Here is a 20857-nt window from a genome sequence, read left to right as displayed (position 1 = left end):
GCTAGAGATCAATGTGTTTGGTGTGCCTCTGAGGTGTTCATCTAACAATACTTGGTTTTTGTCAGCTATAATAAAGGTGCAAAACGATGGCGGACTCTGAGGCAGAAAACAAATGTGGATTCTGTATGAGAGAAGGTAAGGGGATGGAAGAACCAAAGATCCTTCCATGTAAACACGTCCATTGCCTGGAGTGTCTCTCCGGCTTCTATCTCATAAACCAGCTCATACAGTGCCCAATAGAAGGATGCAGGTGTGTAAAATGATGCTTCTCATCAACCTTAAAATTAGGTTTTCCAACGATCCTCAAATATGTACTTTTATGCGCTTTTTTCATTGAACTAATAATATCAAGTCTCTGTCTATTTAGAGAGGTGTATGAAATATCAGCAGCTAACCTTCCTTCCTATGTAACTGAAGACAACACGGAATGGTGTGATGTGTGCCTCAGCAAAGAGATAGATCTACAACCAGCTGATATCTACTGCACAGACTGCAAAATGAAATACTGTGTTAAACACAAAGAGGTAAGAGCGGATTTTGTCTGGACGTGATGCGGTGTGTGCGTGCTCGCTGTGTATGCGGTGTGTGCGCACGGCGTGTGTTTGCATGTGATGTGTGTGTGCGGCGTGTATGCGTAGTGTGTGTATTTGTGTAAAAGCAGTTCTTCGAAGATCAGCCATAATGTTTGCTTTGTTAGAATGTCTGGTTAGCTTATTGCAAGCAGATGCTGTGCATGTTTATAAGAGCGTGGTTGCACAAACAATGACTCTGCAATCTCGATTATGTGATCTTGGCCGGACATGTCTGAAACCAGTGGCAAGGAAGCCTCGTTGACTGGAGACATGTTCAGTTGCAGAGAACAATTAAAGTTTGGATGCCATGCCTGTCACCACCAGTGACCTTTTGGGAAGTCAAACCCTAAACTGTTGTTTGTAAGTTGGGAGTTCTCGACCACTAGGCCACCGCTGCTCTTTATGCAGTTTTGAGCAGCTCTATGTGCAGGCTGCTCTTTGTGCTATCTCCGCATGCATAAACATCTATTCCAAGATGAGACGACTCCCCCTCTGTGTGCTTTCAACTTTTGGTTGTTTATTTTACAGACACATGATGATATTCTCATGGACCACAAATATATAGACATCAAAGAATACAAACCACAGAAACAGAAGATAGATATAAGAACATGTGACAAACATGAGCAACAGCCTTACAGTTCGGGATGTAAAGTCTGTCTTATGGTTTTCTGTAGTCGTTGCTTCTCTGGATTGACAAAATGTCAAGGCGGTAAGTTAAAGATAGACGTACACAAAATATTGGTAGATTTTATCAAAAAGTATCGGTATTTTTCTATCATTTGTGATTGTTTTTGATGTTTGAAGTGATCTGACTGCCAGGATGTTTCAAATGAAAATCGATAAAACCTGATCAGAGTGAAAATGCTCGGATCAAACGAAATTATTAAACGAAAGTGCGATTATAGCGTCTATAATTGCAAGAAAACTGTCAAAGTAGAGAACCTGAAATAGAGAAAAGGAGAACGCATAAACTTGAATGCTCATAACAACTATAGCAACAATAACAACTAGTGATGTCATTTTACACTTGTTTTACTTTTTGACGTTTTAACCGTGATCAATTGTTATCGATTTTAATTTAGAAACATCTAGCAATCAAATCACCTCGAACATCAAAAACGATCACAAAGTATAGAAAAAACACCGATACATTCTGATGAAGTCTACTAATGTTTATCAGAAAGAATACCCATTCAGTAGACAAAAACCTTGTGTAAGTTCTTCTTTAATACTGAAATTTTGCTTGCTATGGCTAGACTGGCCTATTGCTATGGCTAGACTGGCCTATTTGCTATGGCTAGACTGGCCTATTGCTATGGCTAGACTGGCCTATTGCTATGGCTAGACTGGCCTATTGCTATGGCTAGACTGGCCTATTTGCTATGGCTAGACTGGCCTATTTGTTATGGCTAGACTGGCCTATTGCTATGGCTAGACTGGCCTATTTGCTATGGCTAGACTGGCCTATTTGCTATGGCTAGACTGGCCTATTTGCTATGGCTAGACTGGCCTATTTGCTATGGCTAGACTGGCCTATTGCTATGGCTAGAATGGCCTATTGCTATGGCTAGACTGGCCTATTGCTATGGCTAGACTGGCCTATTACTATGGTTAGACTGGCCTATTGCTATGGCTATACTGGCCTATTTGCTATGGCTAGACTGGCCTATTGCTATGGCTAGACTGGCCTATTGCTATCGCTAGACTGGCCTATTTGCTATGGCTAGACTGGCCTATTGCTATGGCTAGACTGGCCTATTGCTATGGCTAGACTGGCCTATTGCTATGGCTAGACTGGCCTATTGCTATGGCTAGACTGGCCTATTTGCTATGGCTAGACTGGCCTATTTGTTATGGCTAGACTGGCCTATTTGCTATGGCTAGACTGGCCTATTTGCTATGGCTAGACTGGCCTATTTGCTATGGCTAGACTGGCCTATTTGCTATGGCTAGACTGGCCTATTTGCTATGGCTAGACTGGCCTATTGCTATGGCTAGAATGGCCTATTGCTATGGCTAGACTGGCCTATTGCTATGGCTAGACTGGCCTATTTGCTATGGCTAGACTGGCCTATTACTATGGTTAGACTGGCCTATTGCTATGGCTATACTGGCCTATTTGCTATGGCTAGACTGGCCTATTGCTATGGCTAGACTGGCCTATTGCTATGGCTAGAATGGCCTATTGCTATGGCTAGACTGGCCTATTGCTATGGCTAGTCTGGCCTATTTGCTATGGCTAGACTGGCCTATTACTATGGTTAGACTGGCCTATTGCTATGGCTATACTGGCCTATTGCTATGGCTATACTGGCCTATTTGCTATGGCTAGACTGGCCTATTGCTATGGCTAGAATGGCCTATTGCTATGGCTAGACTGGCCTATTGCTATGGCTAGTCTGGCCTATTTGCTATGGCTAAACTGACCTATTTGCTATGGCTAGACTGGCCTATTTGCTATGGCTAGACTGGCCTATTGCTATGGCTAGACTGGCCTATTGCTATGGCTAGACTGACCTATTTGCTATGGCTAGAATGGCCTATTTGCTATGGCTAGACTGGCCTATTTGCTATGGCTAGACTGGCCTATTGCTACGGCTAGACTGGCCTATTGCTATGGCTAGACTGGCCCATTTGCTATGGCTAGACTGGCCTATTGCTATGGCTAGACTGACCTATTGCTATGGCTAGACTGGCCTATTGCTATGGCTAGACTGGCCTATTGCTATGGATAGACTGGCCTATTTGCTATGGCTAGACTGGCCTATTGCTATGGTTAGACTGGCCTATTGCTATGGCTAGACTGACTCATTTGCTATGGCTAGGCTTTCCTATTGCTATGGCTAGACTGGCCTATTGCTATGGCTAGACTGACCCATTTGCTATGGCTAGACTGGCCTATTTGCTATGGCTAGACTGGCCTATTGCTATGGCTAGACTGACCCATTTGCTATGGCTAGACTGGCCTATTTGCTATGGCTAGACTGGCCTATTTGCTATGGCTAGACTGACCTATTGCTATCGCTATACTGGCCTATTTGCTATGGCTAGACTGGCCTATTTGCTATGGCTAGACTGGCCTATTTGCTATGGCTAGACTGGCCTATTTCTATGGCTAGACTGGCCTATTGCTATGGCTAGACTGGCCTATTTGCTATGGCTAGACTGACCCATTTGCTATGGCTAGACTGGCCCATTTGGCCCTTCAAAAATGAAAAACTAAACTTAACTTTTTAATTTAATGACTGTACAGCGACTGTGGTATTATTGGTTTGCATCAACAATTTCTTTTATCACTTCCACTTGGTTATTATTGTAGATGATTATGGCAACAGTTGACATTATGTTTGAGATTATCTACATGTTTTACCTTATCCACGTCAAGCTAATTTGGTGTTTAATAATTACAATGCATTGATAATTGTTTACTGTATAATATTTTATGAGCATACTCTTTTCTGTTAGCATCTTGGTTTAGAGATTACAATATAAAAACCGGGTTCGTTTTCCGGTCACCATACTTGCAACTACGATTAATTCTCTCTGTCTCCAAACTATCAAAACAAGTACTTTAACCAATCATAACATGGTGCCCCAAGTGTGATACTGGTTTTTGGTCGTTACGAGAGCCATTGAACAACTTCTGGCGCCAAAACCTTTAAGTGATGGGGGTAATCTACCCGAGGAGTGGAAGGACTTTAAGAGACAGTTTGATCTTTTCCTGGTAGGTACAGAGAAAACCAATGCCGATAATGTTGTCAAAGTTGCTTTATTACTAAGAACCATCGGCCCGAGGGGAGTTGATATTTATGACTCGTTTACGTGGACGACAGATGAACATAAAAATAATTATGCCAGGGTTTGTGAGGCGTTTGATGCGTTCTGTGCACCACGTGTGAATACAGTGGGCCAAACCCATAAGTTACTTACTATGAGGCAGGGCAAGAAAACATTTGATGAATTTCTAACCGAGGTGCACTCAGTTGCTAGACTTTGTCAGTTTGACACCATGTATAACAGGATGGTTTTGCACGCTCTGCTATTGGGCATAGAGTGTGACAGAACAAGAAGGCGCTTGTTTGAAAAACAGGATGTAGACCTGAATACTGCGGTCCAAATAGCACGACAGATGGAGGCCGCAGCAATAGATCTGAAGGCAATCACCTTGCGAGAAGAAGTGGCTGCAGTACGCCGCTACCAGCCACAGAGAAAACTAGATCAGGAGGGCAGAAGAGGCCATTCCAAAGGCGGTAAAGGTATGCCGTCTAGCGGTAGTTGTGATAGGTGTGGAATGTCACACCCTCCCAAGTCTTGCCCAGCGTTTGGTCAAAAGTGCCATCTGTGCACAAAATACAATCACTTTGCGAAATTGTGTAGGTCTAAGAAGCCGGGTGGAGGCAAAACTGAGTCTGCCCATCAAGTCAGTTCATGGAACTACTCGTCAGATGAAGAATCGACAAACAGCATTCACTACACGAGACAAGAAGTTACTTGCTAAGATTTCGGTGAGAGCTGGGGATTTTCAGACCGAGATCCATTTTCAACTCGACACGGCAGCTACTTGTAACATTCTTACTGTAGCTGACTATGAAAAGATTGGTCAACCAACCCTACAGCCAACCACTACCAGACTCATCATGTATGATCAGACTGAATGCAAACCAGAAGGCTGGTGCTATGTTGAAGTCATGGACAAAGAAGGAAGCTATCACAATTTGCGATTTATGGTGGTAAACACCACACAAAGGAGTCTGCTGTCTGGAACCACATGTCTGGACATGGAGTTGATCTACCTGACAGAGTCAGTATGTCTGGTAAATGAAAGGAAACTGAGCGATCTTCTGGATGAGTATGATGATGTGTTCACAGGGATGGGCACTCTACCAGGAGAATATCGCATAGAGCTGGATAAGGAAGTTCAGCCTGTTCAGGTGAGACCTCGCAAGTTACCTCTCTCGATGAAGGCCGATGTTGAGGCTGAAATTACCTCACTAGAGAAGCGTGGAGTCATCACCCGTGTCAACCATCCAACACAATGGATAAGCCATATACAGCCAGTAAGAAAGGCGAACAACTCCATACGCATATGCATCGACCCTCAAAACCTTAATCGCGCAATCAGGCGCAACCACACACAGATGCCTACGCTAGATGACGTACTAACCCAGCTGAACCGAGCCAGGTGCTTTTCGCTCTGTGACGCCAAGGACGGTTTTCTCCAAGTTAAACTAGCTATGGATTCGACTGATCTGACAACATTCTGGACTCCTGGTGGAAAATATAAATACCTAAGGATGCCCTTTGGCATCTCGAGTGCACCAGAGGAGTTCCAGAGAAGACTCTGTGAGTGTCTGCATGGCTTGCAGGGGGTAACAGTTGTCGCCGATGATGTACTTGTCTATGGAACTGACAGAGAAGATCATGACAAAAACCTGGAGGCACTTTTGAAACGAGCTAGGGATACCGGACTACGCCTGAATCGCCAAAAATGCAAGTTTCTGTAGGATGAGCTCAACTACATTGGACATGTTCTCACAGCCGCCGGAGTTAAGCCAGATCCGGCGAAAGTTGAAGCCATTGAGAAGATGCAGCCACCAGCGTCTACAGAGGGGGTGCGGAGATTTCTCGGACATGTGACATACATGTCCAAGTTCATCAACAACTTGTCGGCTGAGAGTGAACCACTGAGGAGACTCCTTAAGGACAATACAGTCTTTGAGTGGGGCCGTGACCAAGAAAGAGCTTTCCGAAAGCTTAAGGCTATGTTGGTGGGGGCAGACACTCTCCAGTATTTTGATACCAACAAGCCCATCGTGATCCAGACGGATGCTTCAACGGCAGGAATAGGAGCTGCACTTATGCAGGATGGTAAGCCGATGGTAATGCCTACGTGTCACGGTCGCTCACTGAATGTGAGACCAAGTATGTCCCCTTGGAACTTGAATGCCTGGCCATTGTTTTCGGCACAGAAAAGTTTGACCAGTACATCTTTGGTCACGCAGATGTGACGGTCCACACAGACCACCAGCCAATACCCACAATTTTCAAAAAACCTTTATTCAAGGCTTCAAGGAGAGTGCAGGCTATGCTGCTGGCTCTACAACGATATTCTGGCATCAAAATTCTTTGGAGACGGGGAAAAGACCAGAAGACTGCAGATATGTTGTCTAGAGATGCTTACATGGAAGCACCAGGGACAGCGCCACCACGGGAGCACGTGTTTCAGTGTACAGAAAAGCCTGGATACCGGTCATTGCCAAATGTGCTCTACCAGAAAGTACAGCGGCTAACCTCTAAGGACAAAGATTTGTTAGAACTGATGGAACACATCAAAGCCGGTTGGCAAGATGTACCATCCTCACCTCTGATCAGGCATTACCACTCCTTTCGGGATGAAATGACCGTAGAGGATGGCATTATCTACCGTGGCAGTAGAACAGTCATTCCGAGAGAGATGCAAGCCGAGGTGATTGAGAGTCTCCATGCTAGTCACATGGGGACGGGAGCAACTCTACACAGAGCCCGACTCACTGTATATTGGGCAGGCATGTCCAAAGATGTCACAGAAAGATTTAGTCGATGCTTGGTGTGTCTGCAGGATACAGACCGACAACAGCGAGAAGAACACCAAGCACATGCAGTTCCTGCGAAACCCTGGACCAAGATCGGAGTCGACTTGTGCGAATATGAGAAGGAACACTTCATTGTGATTGTGGATTACACATCCGATTATCTGGAATGTCACCCAGTGAAGAACCTGTCTTCTCAAGGAATTATAGACCAGCTGAAACAACTGTTTGCGAGGCCGGGCATCCCACAAGTGGTCCAAACCGGCAATGGGCCTCAGTTTGCCTCTGATAAATTTGCAACATTTGCAGAGAAGTGGCGATTCTACCACACTACAAGCTCACCACACTACCCCCAGTCCAACGGCAAAGTGGAGTCGGCAGTAAAGATAGTAAAAAGGACTTTAAGGAGGACTGCAAATCCCCAGCTAGCAATACTAGAGTACCTCAACACTCCTACATCGGAGATGTCCACTACTCCTATACAGAGACTCTTGGGTAGGGAGACGAGATCTATCTTGCCACTGAGCCCCCGAAAGCTTAATGAGGATGAGGTCCAGAACTGGAGGGAAGTGGCTAAAACGGAAAAAGACTCAGGAGAAATATAATGATCGGCACAAGAATCTTCCTGCTTTACAGGAGGGGACCCCGGTAATGGTACAGGATTTCAATCGACATCGTCGAGAATGGAAAGAAGGAAGACTGGTCAAGCAACTAACTGACCGCTCCTACACAGTCGAATGCCATGATAACTTGTTGAGGCGAAACCGGCGTGATCTAAGGCCAGTGTCTGTAGATATGCCAGAACACCCAAGCCAGCATTCTCCACCAAGGAGCAGATCACCACAGAATATTGATGCACCAGCTACTCACTCAGAGTCCCAGTCCCAGGTCCTAGCCCCAGGTTCCGGTCCCGGAATTCAGTCCCCTGAGGCCACTTCCCGACGAAATCCACCTAGGCAACGCCAAAAGCCAGTCTGGATGAAAGACTATGTACAGTAACAGACTGTTGTTAGAAGGGGAGATGTTGACATTATGTTTGAGATTATCTACATGTTTTACCTTATCCACGTCAAGCTAATTTGGTGTTTAATAATTACAATGCATTGATAATTGTTTACTGTATAATATTTTATGAGCATACTCTTTTCTGTTAGCATCTTGGTTTAGAGATTACAATATAAAAACCGGGTTCGTTTTCCGGTCACCATACCTGCAACTACGATTAATTCTCTCTGTCTCCAAACTATAAAAACTAGTACTTTAACCAATCATAACAGCAACTATTAACTTAGGGTGTCGCGCACCTTCAATGTGAATTCAAATCAATCTTTTTTACTATTTTTACACAGCAAGATCTATGCTGCAAATAAAACATATTTTGTATGTCTATCATATAGTAAAACCAAAATATCTTTACTATGGTAAAAGTAGTGTCTGTGTGTTCACCTGACTGTTCAAAGCCAGGGTTAAAGGTTAGAATATAATATGGCCTTCAACAAGACTCTAATTCGCGACATTTTTCTTGATAGACGATACTCTAACAAATGCACCAGTCGACTGCCGTTAGGCACCTATTGTTGAATAATTGGGCGACTACTTACTCTTTGTGGTTTCTCGGCACACCTGACGATTCACCACCCCCTCCTACCACCCCTCCTACTACCCCTCCTACCACCCCGGCATTAGAGTGCCCGAGTTGTAAGATATAATTATAATAGAGATACCCAAGTACGCCGTTTTCTCTCCCAAGTGTTGTAAAATAGAAATTGTTTTTTCAAGGCCAACTTTGCACTCTCGTTATTCAAATCGAATTTGAGAACTTCCATCGACGTGACGCTTTACGATATATGGAATTTCTATAAGAAGAGGTTTAAGTCGTAAGTCTACTGCTATTAGTTTCATAGGACGATAATTCTTAATTCAAATAACGTTGTTTTTCTGGTAACTACTTTAGTAAAATGGTTAGACTTTTACTGTAACACCCATTGAACTTAAAACCCCTGGAATGGCAATCACGTGACTTTTACATTGATAATAATACGTAACATATGCGCCATATTGGAGAGCTAATCGAATGCTAGTTCCATTTGCAAACAAACGGTGAAAAATTACAGAAATGTACATGTTGAATAATTATTTTCCAGCTGGGTGTTAATGAAAGCTACTCCTACACAACGTTTAGAGTGCCCTGATAGAAGAAAACCTATTTATAACATATAGAGTGGGATATATCAAATGATAAGTAGATGTATAATAGATCTTTGTGGACCATGTTACTCATACAAACTGTTGTATTACAAATGCATAAACCCAGCAAATGATATATTCAGGCAAATAACAACTGTTCCATTATATTAAAATTTATATTACTTATGCATAAATGCATATGGAAAAATTTAGCACATGAAGTACTTCGATAAAAACAACACATATGCTGCCAAAACAGAAACTGTGTTCAAGATTTAAGTGATAATAGCTTATGAATGTATGATATGTATAATACAGTATCTGTAAAAGATGGAATGAACTACTGCAACAACTAAACGGAAATTAAAAACAGTTGTAATAGAGGATAATCAAAATAATGCAAACAAGGAAATGCTGGAATTAGTGTAATCAGATGATTAAACTTATACATACACGTTACAGAAACTGTGTAAAAGGAGATTTGTATAGAACTGGATATTGAGCCAAGGGGCATCAGAGTTTCTTAGAACTAAATCAGATTAGGCATAACAGCACAACAACAGCTGCAGATAAATATTACAGTGATTACATTGTTACTGGCCTTTAAAAAGTACTACTTTAGTATTGTATGCCACAAAGATGCACCTTGCAGTTTGAGTGTAGAATTTTAGCATAATGATGCTGTCGGAGATCATAAAACGACTGAATAAGGTTTTTCATCAATGACGCAGTGGTTGGATATGCCATCTACCGTATCCGTAAGGTGTTTCCCAAAGCATAACACATCACTAGATCTTACACTACTGATAAAATACACCACACAATGGAGTGGATCTGGCTTTGTATGAATACAAAAGTATTGATCTGCAACTATCAGGATCCTGATGACATCGTCTGATGGACACACCAATCCTCCATTGTTTTGCAGCTTGAGTAGAGTATAGAGATGTCGGTACTAGATACTTGACTTAGTGGTAACCAGCAACTGATGGCCAATGTAATGACAGCACTTTAGTTAGCGTTTGCACAATGTAGCCAGCTATATAGACTATACTGTTACCTATAACAGAAATTTGACATCTGAAATCATTGCGTTCCACAAACTGATCAACTTCTGGAGTAGCCTGTATGATGAAAATCTTGTTTTGAGCAGTAACATTACCTGTCTTACTAGCATCTGATTCTGCACCTCATTTGCTGATAAGTTTGCGAAGGTAGCCTTAAACTGAGTAACAGTAGGATTATTATTCCAACCCCCTAAACAAAAGCATCAATTATAACAATTACATAAAATCAACAAAAATGGATGTCTTATTCACATAAACATAGTACCCTTAATATACAACAATACAACTAATAAAATAAACGAAAATAAAACAGCTCAAAATGCTACCATATCGCTATGTAAAATGAAAATGTGGCAATTTTCACTGGAAGTCATTCACACCCATCTTAGGCATAAAGCTTAAAGGTTGACTGGCAACAAAATTCACATTACCGTTATTTGATATGAAAAGATTCACCATGTCTTACCCTGTTATGTTGTAGGCAGGGTTGTTAAAAATCGATGATTTTTTTAAATCAAAAAAATCGATTTCTTTTGATTTATTTGATTTTTTTACTTAAATCGACTTTTTTGATTTTTGTTTGTTCCAAAAAGATGTTTTGTGTTCTAAATTGCAAGTTATTGCTATCAATTTGGAATTTATGATTTGCAGGGGTATTATGTAGTTTTATTACAACAACTAGGAAATGAAAAAAACATTTACACAGTTAACACACGATAAAAAGGACAGCATAATTTATGCGTTGGACATTAAATCCCAGAAACGAAGATGAAGAATCACAGAGAACAGATCACACAACTGCTAAGCTGCAGACATATTCATAAGCACTTGCTGTGGCAGCTGTCACTGTTTTGGGTGCTGTTTGAGGTTTCTAAATTTTTTTTAGATATAGCTACTTTAAGTTGAGCAACCTTGCAGTATCATTCAACATTGAAAAATATTACCTTTAAATGACTTCAGTCGAACGTTTTAACCTGCTGTCAAAACATGGATCATTGAAATGTTCGTTGCAAATAAGTGCTCAAGGATCAGGCTTATTCACTCTTCTGCAGTTGCGATACCATTGTAAATAACGAGAGTTCTCAGTTGCTTTGTTTGGAAATCTAAAAATTAAAATGAAACTGTAGTAGTTAGTTAGCAACAGTAGTAATAACAATAATATTATTACTCTTATCTCCTTACTGCTAGCTAGATCCAGGTACAACAATAAATAATATTATAAGCACAACAAACACTTCCTTCAAATATAAATATTTAGAAATAACCTAATGGGTTGTAGTTCCAAAATATTAATATAAAACAATTCCAAATTTAAATAATAAAAAACCTTCGTTCTGAAGGAAGAAAATTTCACTCACTAGCTTATAAATTTATCTAATCACCGACAAAATACAGTCAAACTCACATGTGTCCTTTAGCGGAGTTATTGCCGAAGCCGAGACCAGGCCATAGTCTACACACACAAAAACAACAAAGGTCCACGCATTTATGAGCAAAAACAAAAGTATCCACCCAAATATCTCACCAATTTGAGGAACAGCACACACAAAAACTAAGCCAATCGACTGAGCCACCCATCATGTAAAAATATTCCAAGTTTCAAGTCATTTCTTGCACAACTCATCTTATGGTTTGTCAAAATTTGTCCCAAAGTCCCTATTAATTTGAGACTGTCCAATATCTGTTTTAGAAATGGTCGCCGCTAGCCTAACCTAACGTCCTGATTCAACATATTAGTAACTATCGGGGCATTGATGAGTGCTCCCGATCTTTTTGAGTCTCTTTCAAGCATGCAAGAACCAATCAAAATCGGGTTAACACTATTGTAAACAAAACTTGAGAGGGACTCAAAAGGATCGGGTGCACTCAGCAATGCTCGATAGTTACTAAGATGTTGAATCAGGACGTTAGGCTAGGCCAGCGGCGACCATTTTTAAACAGATATTGGACAGTCTCAAATTATTCGGGACTTTGGAACAAGTTTTGACAACCCATAAGGTGAGTTGTGCAAGACATGACTTGAAACTTGGAATATTTTGACATGATGGGTGGCTCAGTCGATTGGTTTAGTTTTTGTGTGTGCTGCTCATCGGATTGGTGAGATATTTGGGTGGATACTTTTGTTTTTGCTCATAACTACGTGGACCTTTGTTGTTTTATTGTGTGTGTAGACTACGGCCCGGTCTCGGCTTCGGCAATATCTCCGCTAAAGGACACCTGTGGTCAAACTCGTACACTCAGTAGTGACACTGATCGACTCTCACTCACCCAGTGACTAGTAGAACTAACTGGTGGCAGTACTAACTAGTAGTAGCACAACTGTTAGTAGTTGTAGACTTGAGCAATGGCAATAGAACGAGTAGTAGAAGTGACTCACTTATGAAATGTCATGCCTTTTCCTTTAAAAGTCCATTCTTGCGGTTCATGGAATAGCAATAGCACTGTGCACCTACACCATTATCTCTCATTCATAAATTATTAGTAGTAATCTCAGTAGTCTGTTCCTTTGATTGAGCGGTGTATTTGTGACCTTCCATAGCTGTTAAATCTGAAATTAGATTTATTTCTCACATTGAACACAATGAAATTAACTTGAACATTAACTGATAATGGTGTTGGCCGGATTTCCGTACTCGCAAATGACCTTTGCCCTTCCAGGGTCTTTTAGTTCAATGGTAACACCCCCTTTAAAGCATCTGAGAGACTTCAGTATGACTATTCAATCCATCATTTTTTTTGACGTCATCAAGCCGTTTGCTCATGCGCTCGTTCGCGAAAAATATTTGGAGAAGACGATTGTTATTTGCTTGTTTAATAGCATTTTTGGTGTTGTTTTGATACTATAAGAAAAAAATTGCAAACAAAACATCATTTTCAAAAATTCATTGCAGAAGCTTCGATTTTTAACGATAAAAGTTGTCTACAAAGATGGCCGACAACGATAGAATGATGTCACACAAAAAAACCAATGATACAAACATGATAATCAGCAGTCAATGAATGCGAATCAGATGCCTTCTGTCTCACAACATTGATCTCTAATCGTACATTTCTCACATCATTGATCTCTAACCTCACATGTCTCACATCATTCTTCTCTAACCTCACATGTCTCACAGCATTGATCTGTAACACTATACGTCTTACAACATTGATCTCTAACCTTCAATAGCTACAACATTGATGTCTAACTTTCTACTACTCACAATATTGGTCTCTAATAAGTTGTTTGTCTGAAAGCAAAATGAGGTCCATGCTTTTTAATACATTTGTAGAGAGATGGGGAATTGCTGTGTGATTATACATATGCGATTGATTATTAAAGGTTGACTTGGGAAAAAATTCACATTACAGTTATTTGGTATCATACGATTCACCATGTCTTACTCTGTTGTGTTGTAGGTGCCAAATATGTGGAAATGTGATTACAAGCTCCTAAAAACTCAAAAACAAACAGTTAATCGCAGCCACGCGAGACCGCCGTAGTTTGGATTCTCTTTCCAAAATGACTCGAATGTGGCGCATTTGTGCGAGATGGTTTCTGTTTACACTTTCATGCAACCTTGTTTGTCGAAATATTTTCACAAATATACTTCACGCATTCGATAAAACCATGTCTATTGTTCTTACGCGTCTGTTTTATCGTCATTGTAATGCTGTTGTAATGCTGTCACTTTTAGCACTGATATCTTATAACTTACCGTAAAAATCCATTTAACTTCTTAACCTTACCTCGAAGGAGTACATATCATTGTCTGATAATCATGACGAACATGTTGGTCACCTGTGATAATCGAAAAGTGTTGCAAAGATTATTTGCAAAGTATTGGGTCACATGATCAGATTACGACTTGCCGATTAGACCAGGCCGAAACAAAACTGTAAAGTAGCGAGCATCTCTATTTGATACAGGGTCTTCGATAAAACCCAAAGTGTTTGTCATAAACTAGTACTACGATAAGTTTTATATTGAGCTTTTTATTGGCCTTACAATTCACGTCAGAACCTATGTGACAAAACGATAACCAAATTTCGTGCCTACGTCATCGAAATAAAGAGATTCGAATCTACGGCGGCTTTTCGTTTATGAGCTTTAAAGAGCTTGTAATCACATTTCCACATATTTGGCACTTACTACACAACAGAGTAAAACATGGTGAATCTTTTGATACCAAATAACTGTAATGTGAATTTTGTTGCGAGTCAACCTTTAAGATATAATCATGCGAGGTACTTGATCACACGAATATACGTGTACAGAAAAAATGTAAAGATGAAAGCACCAAATAGTTTCAGTTTGAGATGTTGGCTACAAGGTAATTATTTTTGTACTTACAGAGGAAAGTCATCAACTGCTGCCACTAGATGAATTAGTAGCCTCTCTAGAGAACAGATTTAACAATATTTTGGAAAGAGAAGTTGACTTGGAAAAATTTTTTAAACTCATCTCAAAGAGCATCTCAGACTTTGATACTGAAACTGCGAAGATGCTGGAGTCTTTACACGCTACTAGAGATGCACAGGTAGTAAATACAATACTAATAATAATTTACAGGTAGTAAATACAATACTAATAATAATGTACAGGTAATAAATACAATACTAATAATAATGTACAGGTAGGAAATACAATACTAATAATAATATACAGGTAGTAAATACAATACTAATAATAATGTACAGGTAGTAAATACAATACTAATAATAATATACAGGTAGTAAATACAATACTAATAATAATATACAGGTAGTAAATACAATACTAATAATAATATACAGGTAGTAAATACAATACTAATAATAATATACAGGTAGTAAATACAATACTAATAATAATATACAGGTAGTAAATACAATACTAATAATAATATACAGGTAGTAAATACAATACTAATAATAATGCACAGGTTGTAAATACAATACTAATAATAATATACAGGTAGTAAATACAATACTAATAATAATATACAGGTGGTAAATACAATACTAATAATAATGTACAGGTAGTAAATACAATACTAATAATAATATACAGGTGGTAAATACAATACTATTAATAATATACAGGTAGTAAATACAATACTAATAATAATATACAGCTAGTAAATACAATACTAATAATAATATACAGGTGGTAAATACAATACTAATAATAATGTACAGGTAGTAAATACAATACTAATAATAATGTACAGGTAGTAAATACAATACTATTAATAATATACAGGTAGTAAATACAATACTAATAATAATATACAGGTAGTAAATACAATACTAATAATAATGTGAAGGTAGTAAATACAATACTAATAATAATATACAGGTAGTAAATACAATACTAATAATAATATACAGGTAGTAAATACAATACTAATAATAATATACAGGTAGTAAATACAATACTAATAATAATATACAGGTAGTAAATACAATACTAATAATAATATACAGGTAGTAAATACAATACTAATAATAATATACAGGTAGTAAATACAATACTAATAATAATGCACAGGTTGTAAATACAATACTAATAATAATATACAGGTAGTAAATACAATACTAATAATAATATACAGCTAGTAAATACAATACTAATAATAATATACAGGTAGTAAATACAATACTATTAATAATATACAGGTAGTAAATACAATACTAATAATAATATACAGGTAGTAAATACAATACTAATAATAATATACAGGTAGTAAATACAATACTAATAATAATGTACAGGTAGTAAATACAATACTAATAATAATATACAGGTAGTAAATACAATACTAATAATAATGTACAGGTGGTAAACACAATATTAATAATGTACAGGTAGTAAATACAATACTAATAATAATGTACAGGTCGTAAATACAATACTAATAATAATATACAGGTAGTTAATACAATACTAATAATAATGTACAGGTGGTAAACACAATATTAATAATGTACAGGTAGTAAATACAATACTAATAATAATGTACAGGTAGTAAATACGATACTAATAATAATATACAGGTAGTAAATACAATACTAATAATAATGCACAGGTAGTAAATACAGTACTATTAATAATGTACAGGTAGTAAATATAATACTAATAATAATGTACAGGTAGTAAATACAATACTAATAATAATGCACAGGTAGTAAATACAATCTAGGTATTCAAGATTACATAGCGCTGGATGTGATTATTTACCTAGATATGAACTATGTAGTATAACTAAGATTTTGGAGTGTCTCTCAATAGTTGGCAGAAATAAAACAGAAATATGATAAACTGGAAAGAGAGTTCATGGCAAACAGACAGCGTACCAAGACAAGGTTGGCCGAATACATGGAAGAAACAGTGATGAGCAAATGGAACTCTGCGACAAACACAAGACACAGATTGGAAGCAAAGTGCAAATACAGCCACGAGGTTAATTCACTGATATTTATACTTTACTTTTTAACCTAAACCTGATCAAGAATCTTATATTAATATGAAAAGTAGTAGCTGGCTCCCTTCAGTGACTACCAGTTATAATAACATACACAGTGACATATGTAATAACTACCGGTGATAATAACATATACACTGACATATATGACTATCCGTTATAATAGCATACACACTGACATATATAGTGACTACTAGTTACAATAATATCTATATTGGCATATATAATGACTACCAGTTATAATAACATATATACTGACATATATAATGACTACCAGTTAAAATAACATATATACTGACATATATAATAACTACCGGTTATAATAACATGTATGCTGACATACACAATGACTAACAATTATAATAGCACACACACTGACATATATAATAACTAGGTGTACTGCCCGGCGTTGCCAGAGTAATGAAAAAGTGTTTGGATAGAAAATTTATTCTCATATTGCATACCGTATACAAAGTTTCCCACTCTTCCTTTTAAACTTCATATCATGAGAAAATATTTTTAAGCAGTTCAAATGATTGAAGAGGAAAAAGAAAACAACTGTAAAGGTTTTCAAGCTTTATCAAACAACTACAACTTTTAAATTTCATACCATGAAAGAAGTGTTTTGTTGAAATAATTTAGAAAGAAAAATAAAACTGTAAATGTGTTTAAATGTAAATGTGAAATAGTTAGCAAGTAATAGCTAAATATAATCTGTTTAGCTATGATTAAAATGAAAAATTATTTATTAAATAAGGTAATAAAAAAGTATATTTTATTTTTATGTAATTTTAATTTACTATAATTAAGTATAGTTTATTTTAATTTAACATATAACAACATTTGCCACTCTAACTTTCAAACTACATATCACAAAAAAGTGTTTTCTGTAATTGAAATAAATGAAGAGAGAAAATAAAACAACTGTTTTAAAACCAAAGGTTTTTAAACTTTTTCAAACAACTGTATCTTTCAAACTTCATATCATCAGGAAAAGGTTTTGTGCAGGACAACTAAATTAAAAATAAATAAAACAACTGTAAAGGTTTTCAAACCACTGTAAGTTTAAAATTTCATAACTTTCAGCGACTTGTAAGAAGGTTGTTCGAAAACCGAGTTGTTCTAAATCTGAAACAATTTTGCCCATTAAAATAAAATTATGTAAATTATGTAATCCGTTCCAAGGCAAGAAAACAACTTCGGTAAAGTATTTTTTCAACATTTTACACCATAAGCTTTACTGTATACCGCATACTATAAATAAAAACGGGTAATTATGGACAAAACGGTAGATATAGGTCGTGTTTAATCTTCATAAAAGGTTTTCTATTTATGATGATGGAAATAGAAAACAAAAGTAATCAATTTGTACACTTTGTCAGTGTACAAATTGTTTACTTTGTAAACAATTGTAAGTAATTTGGCTCTTATAACATCATAAACATTAAAGGTTAAGATACACAACTAAAAATGCAAAAATTGATAATGAAACAGCTAAAAATGCAACGAATCAGCTACATCAAAAGTCGTAGGAAAAAACAATTATAAACAGCAATGGCACGTTTACTTCACATCTTTAAAGGAGAATCCTCCTCCAAAACAATTTAGGGTAATTTACCAGGCTAATAGCAAGTGGCAGGCAACTCTCATTACTTCTCATTGTTTATAAGCTGATTTTTAATACCCGGGCAATGCCGGGAAGCACAGCTAGTAACACTATATACACTAATATACTGTATATATCAGGCCCGTATTTCCTGGGGCGGCTGGCCGGCTGAGCCGCCCCAACTTTTTGGGAATTTTTCACGGCCAAGTACAGTCCAACTCGGATAACTCGCCCTCGGATAAAATGTAACAATTCATCTCAAACACAAGGTTAACTCGAATGGATTTGTTTGGTCAGTTCCAACGCAATGATAAATTGCTTCAGATAACTCGACCTCAACATCATTTATTCGGAATGTTATTTGCCCCACGGCCATGGACACGGTTTTTATCGCTGTAGAATATCACTTCATTCCAAGCCATAGAGACAAACATCAACTTTTAGTAGTTCTTAGGCGTCATTATTATCATCATCAGCGGCAAAATATTCTTGTTAACGACTTGTATAATGGTTTGCAAAAGATCAAGTTTTACCAAACATCCGCTTGGCCATGTCCCATCGAAAGCGTAAAAACCTCCGAATGAACTTGAAATAAAATCCGCAAAATTGATCTTTGTTAAAACGCTCAAAAGAAAAAGATGCCTTTTTCTGAGCGTTTCAACTGTGATCAAGTTTTGCCTATTGTAATTTAGAAATGTCTTGTCAGTCACATCACCTAAAACAAAACAAATCTCAAAAAATAGAAAAATGTTGATACTTTCCGATAAATTTTTTAAACTTCACATGAGAGGCCCGGCTGGAGGCCCTACATGAGAGAAACCTGTTGGGGACTTACACCGCCCCTCCACACCCTAGGTGTTTATAACTAGTCGCCTAACATTAGGCGCCCCAACTTGCAACCAGTGAATACAGGCCTGGTATATATAATAACTAATGTATCATAAACCACTAATCTAATTGATGTAGAAGAAATATTCTTTATATACATGTAGGTTGATATAGTAAGAGCATACGATGAGCTGTATGACAAAATGGAGAGTCTTTGGAGAGAACAACTCCCACCTCTGAAGTTGTCTGATATCCAGGAGATAGAAATAAAAGGTAGTTTGTTGAAACATTGTTAACTGTAATTATGTTCTTGTTTTACGGTACCTTATATTACCAAAGTTTTTCTTTTATTTTTATAGACCAAAATAGAGATGCTGAAGTGACTATAATTTTCAGCTCTATCGCAATCGAAAGTGAGAAGTTGGTGACAACTCCTACATACCCGAAATCCCTGTCTCCTGGGGGAAGCATCCGGTGCTGATGCTCCCCCTTCCATGTTTTCCGTCTGATCCTGTTTTGGCACAAGTTTCTGGGGGCAACTTCTCACTATGTGGGACTGATCGCCACAGATATGGCATGCTCGGAATTTTCGGGGATTAGCACCACTATTCGGTTTCACCCCCCTTTTCTGTGAACAGTCTCGGGTGAGATGAGAACCTCCGCATATATAACAACTTAATTTTGGTTTGTGTCCATATTGGCTGTAGCCCACAGCACAGGTTTGACTACCTGATCTACTGGACAACATCAGTCTGGCGAGTGCGACCAAATCAGTCAACTCCAGGGTTTCTACCGAAGCCATCGATTTCAGTTGAACAGATATGTCCAATGGAAGGCCAGTCATAAATGCACATTTCAGCAAGGGGTCAGCGTCTGTCTGTCCAATTAGATTAACCAGCTTTTTTAAATCAGATAGATATACATCTACCGTCTCACCTTCTTGTAGGACGCGTCTCTGAAGCTGGTCGTGAGCAGCGTAGCAGTTGACACCAAACGCCTGGAGCATCGCAGGCTTCAGCTTCGCGTAATCATTTTTAGTTTCATCTCCCAGCTGCTTATAAACAGCAAATGCTGGCCCATTCAGAAACAAAGGCAAGAATGCTGTTAAATCGTCGATTTTCTGTATCTTTGCTACCAGTTCAACTTTTTCTAGCCAGTCAGCAAAATCTCCACTCGTTTGTGAATCCTCATATCTTGAAATTACATCCGATAACTTCAGTTTCGCCATTTTTATTGCCGAAATAGCTTGTGGTTAAACTGTTGGCACTTTAATATACATAAGCAATCAGCTAACTCGTCGTTATTATTTTATTGCACTCTCAATAATCCAATTAGTTCACTGCCAAAACGTGTACAATACTAAAGAAACGTGCTCGCTAGATCGTGTCCCATGCGCATGTCTCCACAGGTCAAGGTTAGCAGCAGTTAGTTAGCATGACAGCCTTACGTAAAGTTACATGTATAAAACAACACTTCACCACAGAGTAACAAAGCCTTATGAAGCTTTTGTACAGGGTGTCCTATCTAGAGTACATTTCTCTATTTTTCTATAAATTTTCCAAATACCTCTCTGGGT

At 38.2% G+C, this 20857-nt stretch overlaps 1 protein-coding gene across 1 annotated transcript in view; it reads left to right on the top strand.

Moving 5' to 3' along the window:
* LOC137390326 (transcription intermediary factor 1-beta-like) overlaps nt 1-19762 on the top strand; it is a 28356-nt gene extending 8594 nt beyond the window's left edge. The window contains exons 2-8 of the mRNA XM_068076658.1: nt 66-250; nt 368-524; nt 1101-1284; nt 14737-14921; nt 16655-16825; nt 19446-19554; nt 19641-19762. Coding sequence (XP_067932759.1) covers nt 87-250; nt 368-524; nt 1101-1284; nt 14737-14921; nt 16655-16825; nt 19446-19554; nt 19641-19762 — 1092 coding nt within the window. The 5' untranslated portion in view covers nt 66-86. The remainder of the gene's footprint in view (nt 1-65; nt 251-367; nt 525-1100; nt 1285-14736; nt 14922-16654; nt 16826-19445; nt 19555-19640) is intronic.
* The last annotated feature ends 1095 nt before the right edge of the window (nt 19763-20857 follow it).

The sequence above is a fragment of the Watersipora subatra genome, chromosome 3, assembly GCF_963576615.1.
Source record: "Watersipora subatra chromosome 3, tzWatSuba1.1, whole genome shotgun sequence".
NCBI classification, from domain to species: domain Eukaryota; kingdom Metazoa; phylum Bryozoa; class Gymnolaemata; order Cheilostomatida; family Watersiporidae; genus Watersipora; species Watersipora subatra.
This window is presented reverse-complemented; position numbering and strand designations above follow the sequence as displayed.